We start from the raw sequence: 18,012 nt of genomic DNA, 5'->3' as shown, positions 1-18,012 counted from the left end.
GGTTAAGTGCCCCAACTTTTGATTTTGGTTCAGGTCATGATCTTGGGATCTTGGGGTCGAGCCTCATGTGAGGCTCTGTGCTCAGTAGGGGAGTCAGCTTGAAGATTCTTTCTGCCCCTCTCTCCCTCTGCCTCCCTTCCACTCATATTCTCTGTCTCAATCAATCAATATTTTTTTTAAAAAAAGATTCATTAGAGTCTTGTGATAGTAGCTAAAACATTTACAAGAGTAACTTCTGAGGTTAATAGTTATTTTTCCCTGTGGATTAATGTATCCAAATAAATTGGGAAACTAAAACGCAGGAAAATTGGCTGAGGATAAGAGAAATATAAAGATTGAATGAGTGTGCATTGTAGTATTTTATGGTTTCTATCTAGTTTTTATCTTTTTCTGCTTTATAACTAAAACTTACTTTAAAAATTTATAAATTCTGTAAAATTTATGCTGTTACATGTGTGGGAATCCAGAATAATTCTTGTTTTAAATAAATGAATTAAAATTTCTTTTTGATAATTTTTATTCTACTAGCAGTTTTTCAATCCCAAAAAAATATAGATATATTAGATTATAAATTTCTGAAGGCAAGGACTGTGACTGATTCATCTTTTTTTTTTCCCTAGAACTTAGCATGTTATCTGAATAGTTATATTTTTTAGGCTTATTTATTTCTTTAATAATCTATACCCAGCCTGGGGCTCAAACCCACAACCCTGAGAACAAGAGTCGTATGCTCTTCTGACGAAACCAACCAAGCGCCCCAATGAGTAGTTATTTTTGAATGAATTATTCTGTGATGAAATATGTCCAATTCATTTTCTTTCCCTTTTAATATCTTTGATTAAAAAACAAAAATATAAACTAAAATTTATTCAAAGTTATATATATATATTTTTTTTTTGAGTAATACCCAATCATTTTGTTCTGTGAAAAGACACGGAAGTGGTTGTCGGGCTCAAAGTTATATTTTCTTGTGGAAATAGTTACATTTATATCTGAAATGTGAATAGATTACAGTTAAAGATTAGTATCACTTATATTTGAAAATTCACTTACTAAAACAATACATCATGAAGTGATTACTCATTTTTACAAAAGGATACTTCAAAAAATTATTTGTAAGTTAATAATTCAGACTTCTTCCAAGTAGTGAGTGCTTATTAGAGTCAACATTTTATTTACTAAATTTGGGTTCATTCAAGAATGAAAAAGTTATATAAAGTGAGTTGCAAGTCTGTCAGACATATCAAACTTAAAAATTGAGCTTTTCATAGGAAAAAAATTCAAATATGTACATTTAATTTAATGAGATCCATTCTAATACTAGGTATCTTTATTTTATAGGAAGGAAAACTGAGATATAAATTGCTTTCTTGTCTGGAGTCACATGGTGAGTTTCAAGATCAAAATTAGATCCAAGAATTTCTGAACCCCAAGTTTCATGTTTCAATATTTGGCTTTACTTAACGTGACTCATAAAATTGACTGATATCATGTGTCAGTACTTAGGTGACAATTTACAGAAAGTCAACTCTGCAACTTGATGGGCGACAACCCTTTTCAGCCAAAAAGTAAGTGTTGCTGCCACAACTGATACTAGTATACATATATGTGGCTTTTGTACTGATAAATTTGCCTTAATAGAGAGGAGAGGTAGGCACATTTTCTAAAAGACAAAAAAAACCTTAGTTATTAGAGTAACAAATGCTCACATAAGAAACAATGTAAATTAAAAACTGAGTAAAGTAGGAATGAAGTGTTTTTTCTTCTTATGCCCAGTGATTTGTATTAATTTGGTATACATAATTACCTATGTTTCTTTTATGCATAGACAAAAAATAATTATTTCTAAAAAGCATAAAACTGTTATGTATCTTTAAAGTATTTTTTTTTTTCTTAACAGTATATCCTGGATGTATTGATAGTGTCAGGGTCCTAAGAAGAATGAGGAAGACCTTTGTATTGTTTGCTAGGCTTCTATAAAGGAGTACCATAGACTGGATGGCTTAAATAACAGAAATTTATTTCAGAATTTCTCACAGATTTGGGGACTAGAAGTATAAGATGAAAATGTTGGCAGGGTTGATTTCTTTTGAGGGCCATGGAGGAAGGATCTGTACCAGGCCTCTCTTTGGCTTATAGATGGCCATATGCTTCCTATATCTTTAGATGGTCTTACCTCCAAGCATGTATCCATGTCCTGAACTTACCTTTTACTGAATTAGCGCTTACCCTAGTAACTTCATTTTAACCTTATCACCTCTTTAAAGATCCTGTCTCCAAATAAAGGAATATTGTGAGATACTGATGGTGAGGACTTTAACATATGAATATTGGAAAAACACAGTTCAGCCCATAACAAACTAAGTGGAAACTTATTATCCATATACCATGAGTTCCCCTGATTTTTAAAAATTAGACATTGACTGACCACTTAGTTTCCTAGTCCATACATTGTTATATACTATGTGCCTACTGCCTATCTAGTGTTTAGAAGGAACTATACTTCAAAGAACTGTTTGGTTTTGGGACATGTAATAATATTTTTAATCATTTGGCTTGGAGAATTCTGTATGATTAATAAAACAATATAGTTTAGAAAAGAGTTCATGATGTTCATGACATTTGGGAAAATGGGAAGCCCCTTTTTTGGTAGATGGACTATTAATATTTAAATAATGTTAAGACAGAAAATAATTTGTGACATAGTTTTATATAAAGGAAAAAATTTAAAAATTTATAAAAGAATAGCTCTTAATATGATATGGTATTTCCTTTGTATGCCATCTCCAAAGCATTGGTTCAGTTAGTATCTTTTACAAACTGGTAGAACATTGTCCTAATTTTCAGTTAAAAGTAGAAGTGCTATTATTTTAATATGATAAAAACTTACCCTTAGAAATGACTATATTTAGATGATAAATGAAAGATGTTATCAAAGCTTGAATGCTGGAGGGGTTTTTTGTTTTAAATAGACCACTTCATTCTGTGTATCTAGTTATATCCACTTATATCCATCTCTGCTGTTACTACGTTAGTTTAGGCCTTCAGTACTGTTTCTCTTCTTCCCCTCTTCCTTTCCACCTTTTTTCTTTCCATTTTAACTTAAAGCAATATATGCACATAATTTAAAAAGTCAATCTGAAAAAGCTTTAAGTGGCTTAATGATAGTTTCTCAAAGAGTGCTTATGTGCATATATGCATTTATGTTGTGCTGTCTGTTGCATAATCAGGTTTAACCATTTTCTAATAATGTTCTATCATGAGGGTTTTTGCTTTCTTAGAGCTACCCCTTCCTTCCCTCCAACTATCTTCCAATATAATATCTCAATATTTGATTTAATCCATAGTCGATGTATTCATTATGACTATAATAAATGCTCTTCACTGATGAGCATGGTAATATGCTTTTAATATGCTATTATACATATAATACACATATTTACCCTTCTCTCCCATCCTTTCTGCTTCCCTTTCTTTCTTTTTTCTCATTTATCCAGCAATTAATGCTTTTTATGTTTTTTCATTTTCTGTGTTGTATTAAAATCTGTAGGCACGTCTTCCCACACATGCCTCTCAATTCAGTTTTCTACACAGTAAAACTTGTCAGGTAATCTAAAACATTTTAGTCATCTTCTCTTTGGTGTCCTAGAGACATTACCTCCTGAAGTACAGTTCTAATCTAGTTTGGACTGGTTGTTTTCTGGTCTGCTGAACAACTATTGTCTTGGGACTTTGTATTGTATTGAATACTGTGTTTTCTATATTCCTGTGTCGTCTTCTTTCTTAGTTAAGTCTCATATATTTTTATGGATTCTGTAGTAGATTCCTGAGAAAAGTTACGTGGGAAATAAATCTTGTATGATGTTGCTATTCTTTATTCTCACACTTGATGAAAGTTTGGGTAAAGAATTCTTTATTAAAAAATAATTTTGGTAAAAAATTATTTAAGTATTATTTACTGTCTTCTGCTAAAGTGTTATTCTATACTTCTTATTATTCTTGACCTTTTGTATATGAATGGTTCTTCCCACTTCACCCCAAAAACCCCCACCCCATAGATCTGAGATATTCTCTTTATCTCTTTTGTTCTGAAATTTCATGATGATATGTCTCAATGTCACTTTTTTCTTGATCTCATTGTGCTATGTACCGAGTGAGGCCTTACAACCTAGAGATCTGTTTTTCAATCTAGGAAGTTTTCTTGTATTATTTCTTTGATAACCTACTCTCTGATTTTTTTTTTATTCTTCTCTTTCTGTAAATTTTATTAGGTGAATGTTTTACTTTGAAATTGATTTTCTGGCAACCTTGTGTCCTCTTCTCTATTTAGTTTATACCTGTGTTTGTGTGTGTGTGTTTTTCTCTTTTTCTCTTAGTTCCACCTCTGGGGATATTTTGATTTTTTTAAAAAAAACAAATTAAAAAATTTTGGCTATCATATTGTTATATTTTTTGTTTTCTGAATATTTTATAACATTCTTATCTAATATCTCTAAAGATACTAATTATATTTTCTTTAATATTTTTCTTACTCTCTGCATTATCTCTTTTTCATAGGATTATTTATCTTTTTTATTGATTTGGCCTAAAATGAGGTTTTCCTGAAATTTTTGGTACTTGTTCATTAATATTTACATTCTTCCCAGGAGCTCTGTGCTTGGTCAGAACTTCTAGGTGGTGTATGTTCGTATTTACTGCATGTTCTTTGATCTGTTTCTTTAAATAAGAAATGTCTAATTTGCCCTGGCTGGAAAAAGTCTCACTTTATTCCCTTATTTTAGTCTAGCACCTCATCCCTGCTTTGTGCCTGTAATTACTGAATTTGATTCAGTTTTTTAAATATATCTCCTATAAGCTGCCTCTTATTCTTAGTTTATCTCCCCTTTATTAATTCTCTTTCCCCCAGGTCTAATCCTTTTTGTAATAAAATTATATTCTAGGCATATGACTGGAACTCATTTTGACTGTTTCATGTAAATAAATCTGTCAACCATTATCTTTTTATCTAAATGTATTAGTTTGTATCTTAGAAAGTGAGCTCTAAGTTTCTCACTGTTGCTGCCATGCACTAACTACAAATATCAAATCACAAATTGCTATTAGGGCTATTAAAGTAGATCTTAAATATACTGTAAATTTTTTAATGTATTTATTTTTCTTTTGGAAAATAAGGTTTGCTTCTCTTCTTTTGAAAATTAGATAATTCAAAAATGGCAGAACTCTTTATGGAATGTGAAGAAGAAGAGTTAGAACCATGGCAGAAGAAAGTAAAAGAGGTTGAGGATGATGATGATGATGAGCCAATCTTTGTTGGAGAGATATCAAGTTCAAAACCAGCAATTTCAAGTAAGCACTTACTGTTAGTGGAGCCAGTTTTTATAAAATATTGTTTCTAATGGAAAAACTTGTGAACTGCCTTATAAGGTGCTTTATATCCTTGTTCCTCTGTAAGAAGTTAGAGATGAAAGATTTGGTGAGAGGTGAGTAAGAATTGAAGAATCAGGGTAAGGACATGATTGGGAACTTGAGGAGGGATCCAAGAGGTTAAAATATTAGATATGAGGAAAAGAAATAGGCTAAGGTTAGTTGGTATCATTGGAGGTCTCTAAAATTGGAAATCATAATTTTTAGTGGAGCCAAAAGTAATGTTTATCTGTTTATTTTTTTCCTACTTAAACCTAGAACTAGAGAAATGGAAGAGGTTAGAATACTTTCCTTCAAATGTCACAATATACTAAATAAGTTTTAGTCTCAGATAGTCTCCTATCTGAGACACATCCAGGCAACTGCAGTGTCATCCATACATTGCTACAAAATGTATATGCAGGGAATAATTGCAGTCTCTAGCCTGAGTGCCAACAAGGACTGCAGCTTCTGACCACATTCATCTTCCACCAACTCACATTTTTATTCATGAAAGAGAAGATCACTGTCTACAGCCACTGTACTTGGAAGATGTAGCAGTTAGTTAATACTTAAATCTTTTATGGCTTTCTAGCAGAATATTTTGGTACTTTTGCGGAGTATTAGATTTTAGTTAGAGTAGTTGGATTTTATGTTATTAGAATGTTAAAAGCAAAGACCAAAGGCACTTTCTAAATTGTCCACACAAGAACATAAAAAAGTACAGAGAAATAACAAATTTTAGGAGAGAAAGAGAAAATAGATCATTTCCCATTGCATGTACATGTTTATTTGTTTGCTTGTTTAAGCCAGGTGAGTTTGCCAAAGAATATGACCAGTGTAATAGTTTTCTTACCAAGGCAGTGCTTAAAAGTGTGAATAAGAGACTACTATTAAATTTTCTAAAGCCTGGTTTTTTGTTCTCTTGCTTCTACACTTGGAATGGCACCTCTATTCAGTTTTATCAGAGGAAGAATCAGTTAACCAATTAAATTCTCAATACCATTTCCTGTGGCAGATTGATAATCTCTTAGGTTCTAAGTGGAATACCACTTCGATTATAAATTGAACTAGGCATGATGGCATGCTTGTTTTTTTTTTAATTAATTAATTTAATTAAAAAAATTTTTTAATTGGAGTTTAATTTGCCAACATTTAGCTTAACACCCAGTGCTCATCCCGCCAAGTGCCCCCCTCAGTGCCCTTCACCCAGTCACCCCAACCCCCCGCCTACCTCCCTTTGATGGCATGCTTGTTGATGATAGTGGAACATAATTATATATTCTCTTAATTACTATTTCTATTCATTGTGATCATTTTATACTGAAATATTACTATATTATAAAATAGTTATTCAAATTCTCTTATTGAAAAAAGTAACAAAGATCAAATTGAATTATACCAATTGTAGAAGACTGTTAACAGTATTCAACTAGAACAATGTATATTAGTTTTAAGATAATTCTGTCAAAAAGGAGACTGACCCCAGTAAAAATTCGTTTCTGGACTGTTAAGATGCAGAGTTTAAGTGAATTTATTGTTTATGTGCAAGCCATAAAATATTGTAATATATGGAATATGAGTTAAGAGTTTGTATAGAACTGCTAGAAAGGAGGGCAAAACCTGTGTTTTGTAGAATACAGCCACTGAGAAGTATTTTAGCCAATAGTTCTTTGATGGTTTGAGTAATACTTAATCTTGAATTTCTGAATGAAAATGGTGTCAAGTTGTTTAAGGAGGCTTTTATTCTGTAAGACATAGACTGTGCTTAGGTATAGAGCACTGCTTTGCCATTGTCAGAAAACAATCCTACTTTTGTGTGGCCCTTTACTTTGTAGAGTTATTTTATGGGATCTGGTTCTTTTTTTACTGTGAGGAAAAGGCAATTTTTATGAGGTTTGGTACTTGTTTGTGCTTTTTCCTTTTGTAGCCAACAATTTTTGGCAAATCTCCACTCTTCCCAATTTTAGTTTGACTACCAAATAATCTAGGAGTTAGAGTTTACATGCATGGCAGAATCAGGACCCGAAAATTCTATTAGACTCAGATTGACTTCTGGTATACTTGTAGATTTGAATCCTCTTAAGTTATGAAATACTCTGATAAACAATATTTTAGTTTGCAATCTCTGCTAGTTTTTCCCTTTTTAGAACTCAAGATTAATGCTGCAGATAATCCAGTGAGATCCCTCATAATGATACTTTCAAGGAAGGTATGAATGGGTTATGAAGGTAGAATAGGGGCTTGATTTTGAGTGATAGGAACTTGAGTTTATGTATAGCTCTGTCAACACTCAAAGAAAGAAAAAAAACACTCAAAGAAAGATATATACACTAATTATAGGTTGTATATACATACATTTTTGGAAGATTTTTGCTAATTATGTAGACTATTTCTTTGTAGAAAGTTTGACTTCTCTGTAGTCAGATTTATCATTCTTTTACTTCTGGCTTTTGGATTTTGAGTTACAGTTAGAAAGGTGGTTCTTATCCTATAAAATAAGGCTAGGAATCTTATTTCTTTAGTAGATGATGATATATATGTTTCAGATTAACTGTATACTTAGGTTAACAATAACATATATACTCCTTCCAGGAATCTATTTGATTGTTTTCAGTTCATGATTTCTATTATCTTAGCATATATTTTATTCAAGTAATAAATTTTAAAATAAATATAATTTTTTGTAGATATTTTGAATAGAGTAAACCCCAGCTCATATTCAAGGGGAATAAAGAATGGTGCACTTAGTCGAGGTACAGTATTATTTTATTTTACTATTTTATTTTGAAAGTGAAGCATTTTGATATCATTGATTATATAAAAATATATTTAATGTTTTATATAATTTTCAATACAGGTATTACTGCTGCATTCAAGCCTACAAGTCAACACTACACGAACCCAACATCAAATCCAGTGGCTGCCTCACCAGTAAACTTTCATCCTGAATCTAGATCTTCAGATAGTTCTGTTATTGTTCAGCCTTTGTCTAAACCTGTAAGTGTTTCTGAAATTACACAGCTCAGCGATACGTTGGATATTCCTTAATAGTTTAAACAATGCCAATTAAAATGCTGGATTGTCATGGGTAGTTATCCAATAGAAACATAATTAGAATCAGAAAATGTCACCATCTTTATGGTAGCTTAGCCAGTACCCAGAGTAATAACTGCAGGAACTACCCATCCCGCTTGTTCCTAAATCAGGTAACATGCTTAAATAGGTAAAGTATAGAAAATTGTGTTATCAAAACATGAATAAAAGTATAATGATTATTGCATAATGGCAAACTATTTAAGATTGTAAACTGGGTCAATTATCCTTGGCTCTTAACTGGAAAAACTTTTGAGAGGAAGTTATTCAGAAAATATGTCTTCATAATTTAGTTTAAAAAACTCTTGACAGAAAGTAATAGTTAATGGTAACGGTTAATATTTATTGAGTTGATATTTTTGTGTAAGACTTTGTTCTAAATGCTATACATAAATTAGTCATTTAATTCTTAAATGTCCCTGTGAAATATACACTATTATTAATCCTGTTTTATAGTTGAGGAAATTGAGGCTCACAGAGGTTAAATTATTCATTCAAAGTCACACAGCTGACAAAATGATAGATCTGGGATTTAAATCCAGAGTAAGCCATAATTTATATGTATTTATATACATATATATATATGTGTGTGTGTGTATAAATATTACTTAAAATGGAACCATTGCCTTAGTGCAGCAGTTTTCAGTGTGTAGTGTTCAGTCCCCTCGGGTTCCTCTGAGACTCTTTCATGGGTTTGGAAGTCAATACTATTGTCATAATAATACAAAGACACTATTTGCCTTTTCCACCATGTTGACATAGGTGTTGATGATGCAGAAGTTCTGGTGGGTAAACTGCTAGTGCCTTAGTATAGATCAAAACAATGCACCAAAAAAACCAAAAAAACAAAAAAACAAACAAAAAAAAAAACAATGCACCAAGCTGTATGAGCAGCTTTTGTATTCATACCCACCATGCACTCCCAATAAAATATATTCACACTTGTTTTCTTTAGTGAAGTATTAGCATTGTTATTAATTTTGTTAAATCTCTACCTTTGGAATATGTATCTTTTAAAAATATTTTATATGATGAAATGGATAGTATGCAAAAGCACTTCTGTGTCAGAAATTTAATGGTTATCTTGAGGAGAAGCACTTGTTTGATTGAATTGTGAGCTAAAGTACCCACTTTCTAAAAATAGAAGACTACTTTTACTTGTAAGAATGACTCAAACAATGGTGAATTACTTATTTTTGTGTATCAATATTACCAGAAACAATGGTTTAAAATTACACACATTTATTATCTCATAGTTTCTGTAAGTCAGGAGTCAGGTCATGGCTTAGCTGGATCCTCTGCTTCAGGGTTTCACAAGGCTACATTCAAGGTGTGGACTCTAAGGATGCAGTCTCATCTGAAGCTTGACTGGAGAAGTATCTGCTTCCAAGTTCTCATGGTAATTGGCAACATTCAATTTTTTAAGGGTTGTCAAACTGAGAGTCTCACTATTATACTGGCTTTTGGCTGGCTTTGCCAAGTGGGTCTTCCCAGCATGGATTCTTACTTAAAGCCCACAAAAGAGAGAATCCTTAGCAGAATGGCATTATAATCTTATGTAATATAATCATGTACACAAAATCATGTATATCCTGTAATCCTGCATTTTGTTGGTTAGAAGCAAGTCAAATGTCTTACCCACACTGAAAGAGAGGGAATCATACAGGACATGAACACCAGAGGGTGGGGATCATGGAGGCCATTTAGAGTCTGTTTTACATACATAATTCAGTCCTGGTTATTTGACAGACATTTCCTTAAAACTGAACAAAGTGCACACTTGAAGGAAAACAACTGATAGCATTTCTTGCCAGTTATAAAATTGAGCTTTCAAGCACAAATTAGAATTTTGGAAAACTTCTGTCTGCCACTATGATGTTGACAGCTTCCCAGTACTGAAAGACTTTTCTGCTTGGTGGTGCAATTAACAAATGCGATTTTTTCATATTTAATGAATTCTGTCAACATTTGGAAGATCAGCATAATCCAAAGAAACCAGTATTTTCGAAATAAACCAGTGCATCATGTTACAAAATCATGCAGGTATGAGATAGACCAATGAATTTTAACAAAGTACAGAAAGTCTAGTAATTAGGAATCAGATGCCACATTGCAGTAAACCTTTAAGAAAATACCAGCTGTTGAATTTTGATGTAGTATCAAAGAAGTATATCCATAGTTATCCTAAATTTCTATTAAAATACTACTACTCCCTTTTAAAACTATATATCTTTATAAAGTCAAATTTTCTCTATATTTTTCAAACAAAATATGTCCTATCAGATTGAAAGCAGAAGCAGATATGAAACTGCAATGGTTTTTGATTAAGCTGGACATTAAAGAGATTTTCAAAAATGTAAAACAGTACCACTCTTATTCACTAATTTCTTTGTGTTTGCAAGATAGTCACTTTTCATAAAAATGTTATTTATGTTAATGTGTAATGGGTTTATTGTTACTTTAAATAAATAAATATTTTAAAAAATTTCTCTGTTTTAATTTCTAACATGGTGTAAATATCAACAGATAGAACCCAAATAAAAAAAAAACTCTTGGGTACTCCATAACTTTTAAATGTGTAAAGGGGTCCTGAAACCAAGGAGTTAGAGTACTAAAATAAAAGTTACCCAAAATGTAAAGATTATTTGCTATTAATTGGAATTTAATTAACTCACTGGTTTTTTCATGCTTATTGTAAGCAATTTAGCATTGGCTTTAGAGAAATCATAAATTTTAATGAAAATTTTTGTTCTTTTCACAGTAATTCCCTATTGTCTAAGATAGCACCTGTAAATTTTCTTGCAAATATTCAAGTTCAAAACTAGGCTTGAATCCAAATATTTTTATAGGAATAATCCATTTTTCCTATATTTCATATCATATTAGTATTAGGCAATCTACAGATCTTTTAGCACTAAAAATTGATATTTTGGGGTATTATTTTTCATTGAAGAGTTACTTTAATTGTAATTTATGTAACAAAAGGAAGGCTGTAGTATTTAAATCTGTGGCTAAGTAAATTCAACTCCCACTTCTGTTTTGAAGATGTTATATATCCTAAAATAAATGTTTAGACAAATGTTTCTCTCTCCCTGAGTTGTTATTACTTGAGATAATTACTATCTGAAATAATAAAAAATAGTGATATAAGCCCTGGACCAATAGTTTAAAAAACTTAAATTGAAATAAGAGACTTAAGTACTGATTCAGCCTTGTTAATAAGAATTGTTGAAACCTCTCTGAGCCTCGTTTTCTTCATTTCTAAAAAGAGAGCTTTTACCCAGACCACTGATTCTCAATTTTGGATCCTAAGATTCTGCAGGTTATTCCTAATATTTTAAAAGATGGGAAGCTACCTAAAATGTAAAGATTTTTTGCTATTAGTTGGGATCAAATTTACTCAGTGTACTTTTCATAAGTTGTGGCTTTTACAGGAATGAAAACTGGAAAAGGGAACTTTACTGTTTAATTCAGCTTGATAAATAAAAATCTTTACAGCATTGGACCCAGTGAGAAAAAAACAAAAACAACAAAGGGAAGGGTGGTGTCTTTGGTGTTAAAAGTTAGAAATAGAGCTTTCTCTAACTGATGTTTATTTCTCTGGGTATAGTTTCAGTCAAAACACCTCAATTGGTATTTTTCAATCTTGGTAAATTTTTAAAAGGAGAGGTTGTGCCAGTTGGTTTGGGTGGGTCCTGGGTGGCATATTGTAAAAAACTGTCCAAGTGATTCTAGTGTGCAAAGTTAAGAATGATGGATATATTCTAGGATGAATTAAGATTCCTATTTAAGGGAATTTACTCTGAATTTTGAAGCCACTGCTTTTAATAAATTATAATTATAGTTTTTCATCTTATGTTGTGTGTGTATATGTGTGTTTACTTTTTCATGGAATATCTCTATACTTCAACATCTCTTTCAGACCTCTTACAGATAGCAGATAGTTTTGGAATCAGTCAGGTTCTGGGTTCTAATTACAGCTCCATCAATAACCACACCTAACCTTAGTTTACCTATTTATAAAATAGAGTATAAGGTTTTAATTAGTAATGTGACAACTATTTGATTTAATACACATATGTATCATGAAGTACAAGTACATTTAAAACACAATTGTGGCTATTATTTCAGTTTGAAAGGTGAATAACTTGAAGCTCAAAGGTGACTTGCCAAGGTATACAGTTAAATGTGTTGGTCTTCTGAATCCCAGTTTAGTGTTTATTCTACCCTTACTATTGTATTTGATGTCTTTCTGAACTTTTTATATTCTCCCCGCTGGAGAATTATTTTAACCAGTTATTGTTGAATAATATATGCCTGCTCTCTGAAATTGTGGAGCTTAATTAACCAGAGTTGTTTCCTAAAAAGTGTTTTAGAGTTATAACTTCGTATTTCTGTTAAAAATATAAAATATAAAAATAGAAGTGAATATTTTCCATTTTTAAGTGCAAATATTTGGAGATAATATTCTGAAATAAGGTTGTGCTAGGTTACACTGAAGTCATACAGCATTATTGATTTTTTATTTTACATGTTAAAGTTCAAGTGCAGATTTTGCCTTGGTAGTCCTCAAATTCTAGAAGTGTTTTGAGTTATTTCAATACCTGTTTCCATAACTTCCTTTTTTTTTAAACAACCATTTATTTACTTATTTATTTGATATTTTATTTATTATTCTGCAGTGTGTGCAGAGTGTGGTGAGGAAAGCTTATCTCTTTTTATTTTTTATTTTTCATTTTTATTTTTTAAAATATTTTTTATTTTTATTTATTTTTTTAATTATATATATATATTTAAAGATTTTTTTATTTATTCATGAGAGACACAGAGAGAGAGATAGAGGCAGAGACACAGGCAGAGGGAGAAGCAGGCTGCATGCAGGGAGCCCAATGTGGGACTTGATACTGGAACTCCAGGATCATGCCCTGGGCTGAAGGCAGGCGCTAAACCACTGAGCCACCCAGGGATCCACTCCTCTCCTTTTAAAATTTGAAAAATTTATTACTGAGGTATAGTTGACATTGAACATTATGTTAATTTCAGGTATACAAGATAATAATGATATTTTTATATATTGTAAAATGTTCGCTACAATCTAGTTAACATCTATCACCATCTGTAGTTACAGAATTTTTTTTTCTTGTGATGAGAAATTTTAAGATTACACTCTTAGCAACTTTCAAATACATTATTCTATACATTCCCATGACTAATTTATTTCGTAATTGAAAGTTTATACCTTTTGACTCCATTCATTTTGTTTCTATAACTTAACAAATCGATGTCAATAGAAAAGTTAGTAACAAACCAAAATTCTGAAAACTTAATTATCCCTCAGTTAATAAGCACAAACCAAATAAAACCTTTATGTTTCTATCTTTAATGTATTTTGGAAAGAGATTTAGAGGGAAAGGTACATACTATATTTTGATTTTCCCTACCCCCTGCAGACATAGTATAGAATATATAAGTCAGGATCATACTATATATACCAGTATGTATTTGTCTTTTCTGTCTGAACAATCTACTGGGATTATGTCATTGGATATTTCTCAAAAACAGTAGTAGTGGTTGCATGCTAGTCTATTATAATTTATTTAACCATTCTTTTGTTAGACATAGAGGTTTTAATTTTTTGTTATTAAAAATAATTCATATTAAACACTTCATTTCTTTATTATAAACTTTTAAAGTGGAATGATTGGACCAAAGGATATGAACTTCTTTAAAGCCTTTGATAGCTGCTGCCAACATTTTCATGCATAAAAGTTATACCAAAATATAACCTCTCTACTTTGCCAATAGTGAACGTTATCATTACTTTTTAATTTTTAAATTTTTATTTCAAGCTAACTTTAGACTTACCAAAAAAATAATACAAAGAGTTCTCATGTATGCCTAACCTAGTTTCCCCTAATGCTAACATCTTATGTATCCTAATCAGGTAATTAACATTAAGTAAACCTCAAGCCTTTATCGAACTTTACCAGTTTTTCCATTACCGTCATTTTTCATTCCCAAGATCCCATCAGGATCACACTTTGCTGGCAGTTTTTTTCTTCTTAGTCTCATTTTTCTATAGTTACTCTTTTTCTTTCATGACTTGAATACTTTTAAGAGTGGCCAGTTAATTTTGTATTACGTATTATGATCTTTAAAACCATGCAAATTCAATAGTTAAAAATTGCCATTGTGTTTATTTGCATTTCTTTGACTACTATGTTTGAAAAAAGTTTTTTTGTACATGTTGATAATTTGTATTTTGCTTTTGAAGTGTCTCAGTTTATATCCTTTGCCCATTTTTCTCTTAAAGTGACTTTTTAAACCCTTTTGATTTTTCAGCATTGTTAATTCTAAAACTTTTGCTTGTTGTATATTATGATGTACAAAATGGTCTACAATTCACTCTGAGTGCTTACTCTACAATGATGGTCTTTTAAAAATAGCATTAAATGTATTTTTTTGAGTGTGTCTGTCAGTAAATTTAATATATAATAGTATTGGAGTATATATCCCTAAAATGATCATACTTTTTGTAATTATATTAAATATCTATGTGTGGTAACATAAATTCATACTACCTACTTCTTGACCACATTATCATTCATTTCATACTTTTCACTCCTCTCTTCTTGAGATCATCCTACTAGCTGGGACTATCTTTTCTCCTGATGGAAAGGCTAAAACTTCCCTTAAGCCCTAAGGCTTCCAGGAGTATAGCAGCTGTCTCAGATTATTCATATAAATAACTTCAATTCTAACCCCTGTTTACCTGGCTTTCATATTTGGGTTTCCCCTGTTGGCCATGCAGCTTTCATATTTGCCCTTATGAGATGGGACATTACTCCAGTCTTGCATGGCTTTCTGTGGAATAGCAGGAAGAGTGGAGAGGAGGACCCCTTCTTTCTTTTCCTGACCCTTGCCTTATAAATTTTTCCAATAAAGATGATTCTAAAACTCAAACCATATGCTACATTCATCCCGAATCCTGATACACAGTACTGCAGATTGATTCCTAATTTCTTTTCCCTGATATTTCATCTGTGGTGTTATAGAGATTCAGAAGCTTTTAAGTTTATGTCAGTATGTTTTCCTATTTTTTTTCCTTTTACCCAAAGATTTTGCTAAATTTTACGGTTTGCTCTTTGATGGGAATACTCCATTTTAGTAGCCGTCTAAAGTGTATCAATCTTGCTCATTTTAAATAGCTATACATGGGGCAGCCCTGGTGGCTCAGCAGTTTAGCACCGCCTTCAGCCCAGGGTGTGATCTTGGAGACCTGGGATCGAGTCCCATGTCTGGCTCCCTGCATGGAGCCTGCTTCTCCCTCTGCCTGTGTCTCTGCCTCTCTCTCTCTCTGTGTCTCTCATGAATAAATAAATAAATAAATAAATAAATAAATAAATAAATAAATAAATAAAATCTTTAAAAAACAAATTGGGTAAAAAAATAGGCATATATGTTTCTTTTATCTTAAAAAAAAAAAAAAAAAACACTGGAATTTGCCCTGTTTTAATTGGCTAGTTTTACCTAAGTAAGTAAGAGCTGTAAGTAAGGGCTTGCTTTCAGTTTTAGTAGATGATAATTTTGACAGATAGTGATAATTACCTCTGCGTTTTATAACATTAATTACTGAGTCATCAAAAGCTGTTCTTATAATATTGACATACACTTATATTTACCTTTATAAAAGTTTATGAAACAAAATAATTGTCACTATATTGAGTAAATGTAATATTCTTCCTTTGAAATATTTTAACAGGGTTATGTAACAAACTCCTCGCGAGTTGTGTCTAACAATTCTTCAGAGTTACTGTTTGACTTGACCCAGGATACAGGATCATCACATTACCAAGGGGGACCAACACTTTCTATACCAGGTTGGTTTTAGCACTTTTAAAAAAAACTGTAAGAAGAAACTTAATAAATATATATATGGAATTGACTTTCTGTTTTCAAGTTCATGCCTTCAAGTTAAGTTTTCATATATTGTACAGTGGAATGGTGTTAATAGTTCTTAAATGCCTTTCTTGGGTGATTTTTTTCTCCCTTGGGTGATTTTTAAATAAAATCTTATTTAATAATGAGATGGACATTAAGGAGGGCACATGATGTAATTAGCACTGGCTATTACATAAGATTTATGAATCTCTGAACTCTATCCCTGTAACTAAAATTCTCTCCATATTAATTAATTGAATTTAAGTTAAAAAATATATATTTAAAAAAAACAATAAGATGTTTTACTTTTTCTTGCTAACCAGCTTTGAGTTTGTTCTCAATTGGAACTAAAAATATGCTGAAAAATCTTAAATAATTTCTCTAAGTTACAGAAATCTTTGATATCCTACATCTGTTAAAAACAGTATTAATTCATTTCTATAACTAATGTGAAAAAGTATATGGTTACAATTGATTTCCTAATTAGAATAGTGTATATTCAGTAAAGGCTTTAGATATTGTAGTTATGTATGACAATAGAGTGCTTTTATAAAGTGGCACAATAAGTTTGTATATAGCCAACATTCAGTAAATGCCCATTGGAGGAATATGAAATTTCCTTGTTAGAGTTAAAGTTCTTTGTATACTGAAACATAGTTCTTCATTAGCCATGCTATGAAAGAATTTCATCTAACTGAAAATTCCCAGTAATCGAGGTAATTATGCTTTGTATATTTGCTGTTTTCGTATATTTTAAATATTTGACAAAATAGAAATAAACAAGATTTTGGGGGGACTTTTTAGATTATTTACTAACAAATCAGTGTGGAGAATCTACCAAACCCTCCTCTGATTCTTTATTGTAATATTAGTGCATAAATCGTTTTCCATTTAGGTAACATTTTGTTGATGTTCACTTCTTTGGGTGTCACATACTTATAAAAATCTAGTTAGTAAAGTAGGTAAGAAACAAGGGCAATGATTGTTGTCTTAAGGTTGGTTTTACTAAACAGAAGGACTTTGTTAATAGAAAAAGTCTGAATTCTTGAAACTTCTTGTGAGTAGGGGCAATGACTCCTGTTCTACCTCCCAAGTTTTCTGCTGCAGAGAGAAACATTAGCCTGAGCAGCAAGTAGGATGAGAAGACACAGATTTGAACTGCTATTAAGATTTTTGTAGTCTTCATCAAGTCTTTACACTTTAGTCTTCTTATATTATTAAAAGGAGATTTTATTTTTCTTATTAATGCATTCATACTCCAGACCTGGAGTCAGCCATTGGGAGATAAAATTTTAATTCTCGCTCCACTTTAGTCAGGGCTTTCTGAGGCACAAATAAGATAAAATGTGAAAATGCATTATGAACTTTAAAGGACTTGACAGCAGTTGGTATGATTGATAATATGTGATTTATAGTCAATAGCATTAACTGACCACTATCCAATGGTCAGAGATATTTGAAGAAGACTGGATTTAAGCTTGTTCTCAAAAGGATTTTTACTGATAGAAAGCTGTTCAGTGTAGAAAACAATACAAACCAAAGATGACATGAATAAATAAAGGGTCAGAATTT

General features: G+C 31.5%; 1 protein-coding gene across 21 annotated transcripts in view; it reads left to right on the top strand.

Moving 5' to 3' along the window:
* ZNF280D (zinc finger protein 280D) overlaps positions 1 to 18,012 on the top strand; it is a 294,058-nt gene that overhangs the window by 185,372 nt on the left and 90,674 nt on the right. For 12 of the 21 annotated variants that reach the window (XM_025472695.3, XR_003146134.3, XR_004810835.2 and 9 more), the window contains 5 exons: positions 1,342 to 1,387; positions 5,200 to 5,346; positions 8,094 to 8,159; positions 8,264 to 8,403; positions 16,262 to 16,379. In XM_025472695.3, the coding sequence (XP_025328480.1) occupies positions 5,211 to 5,346; positions 8,094 to 8,159; positions 8,264 to 8,403; positions 16,262 to 16,379 (460 nt within the window). In that variant the 5' untranslated portion in view covers positions 1,342 to 1,387; positions 5,200 to 5,210. Of the gene's footprint in view, positions 1 to 1,341; positions 1,388 to 1,499; positions 1,569 to 5,199; positions 5,347 to 8,093; positions 8,160 to 8,263; positions 8,404 to 8,462; positions 9,899 to 16,261; positions 16,380 to 18,012 lie in introns of those variants that run through there. The other 9 variants (XM_025472692.3, XM_025472691.3, XM_025472690.3 and 6 more) reach the window with 7 other exon arrangements.

The sequence above is a fragment of the Canis lupus genome, chromosome 30 (genome assembly GCF_003254725.2).
Source record: "Canis lupus dingo isolate Sandy chromosome 30, ASM325472v2, whole genome shotgun sequence".
In the NCBI taxonomy this organism is placed as follows: domain Eukaryota; kingdom Metazoa; phylum Chordata; class Mammalia; order Carnivora; family Canidae; genus Canis; species Canis lupus.
This window is presented reverse-complemented; position numbering and strand designations above follow the sequence as displayed.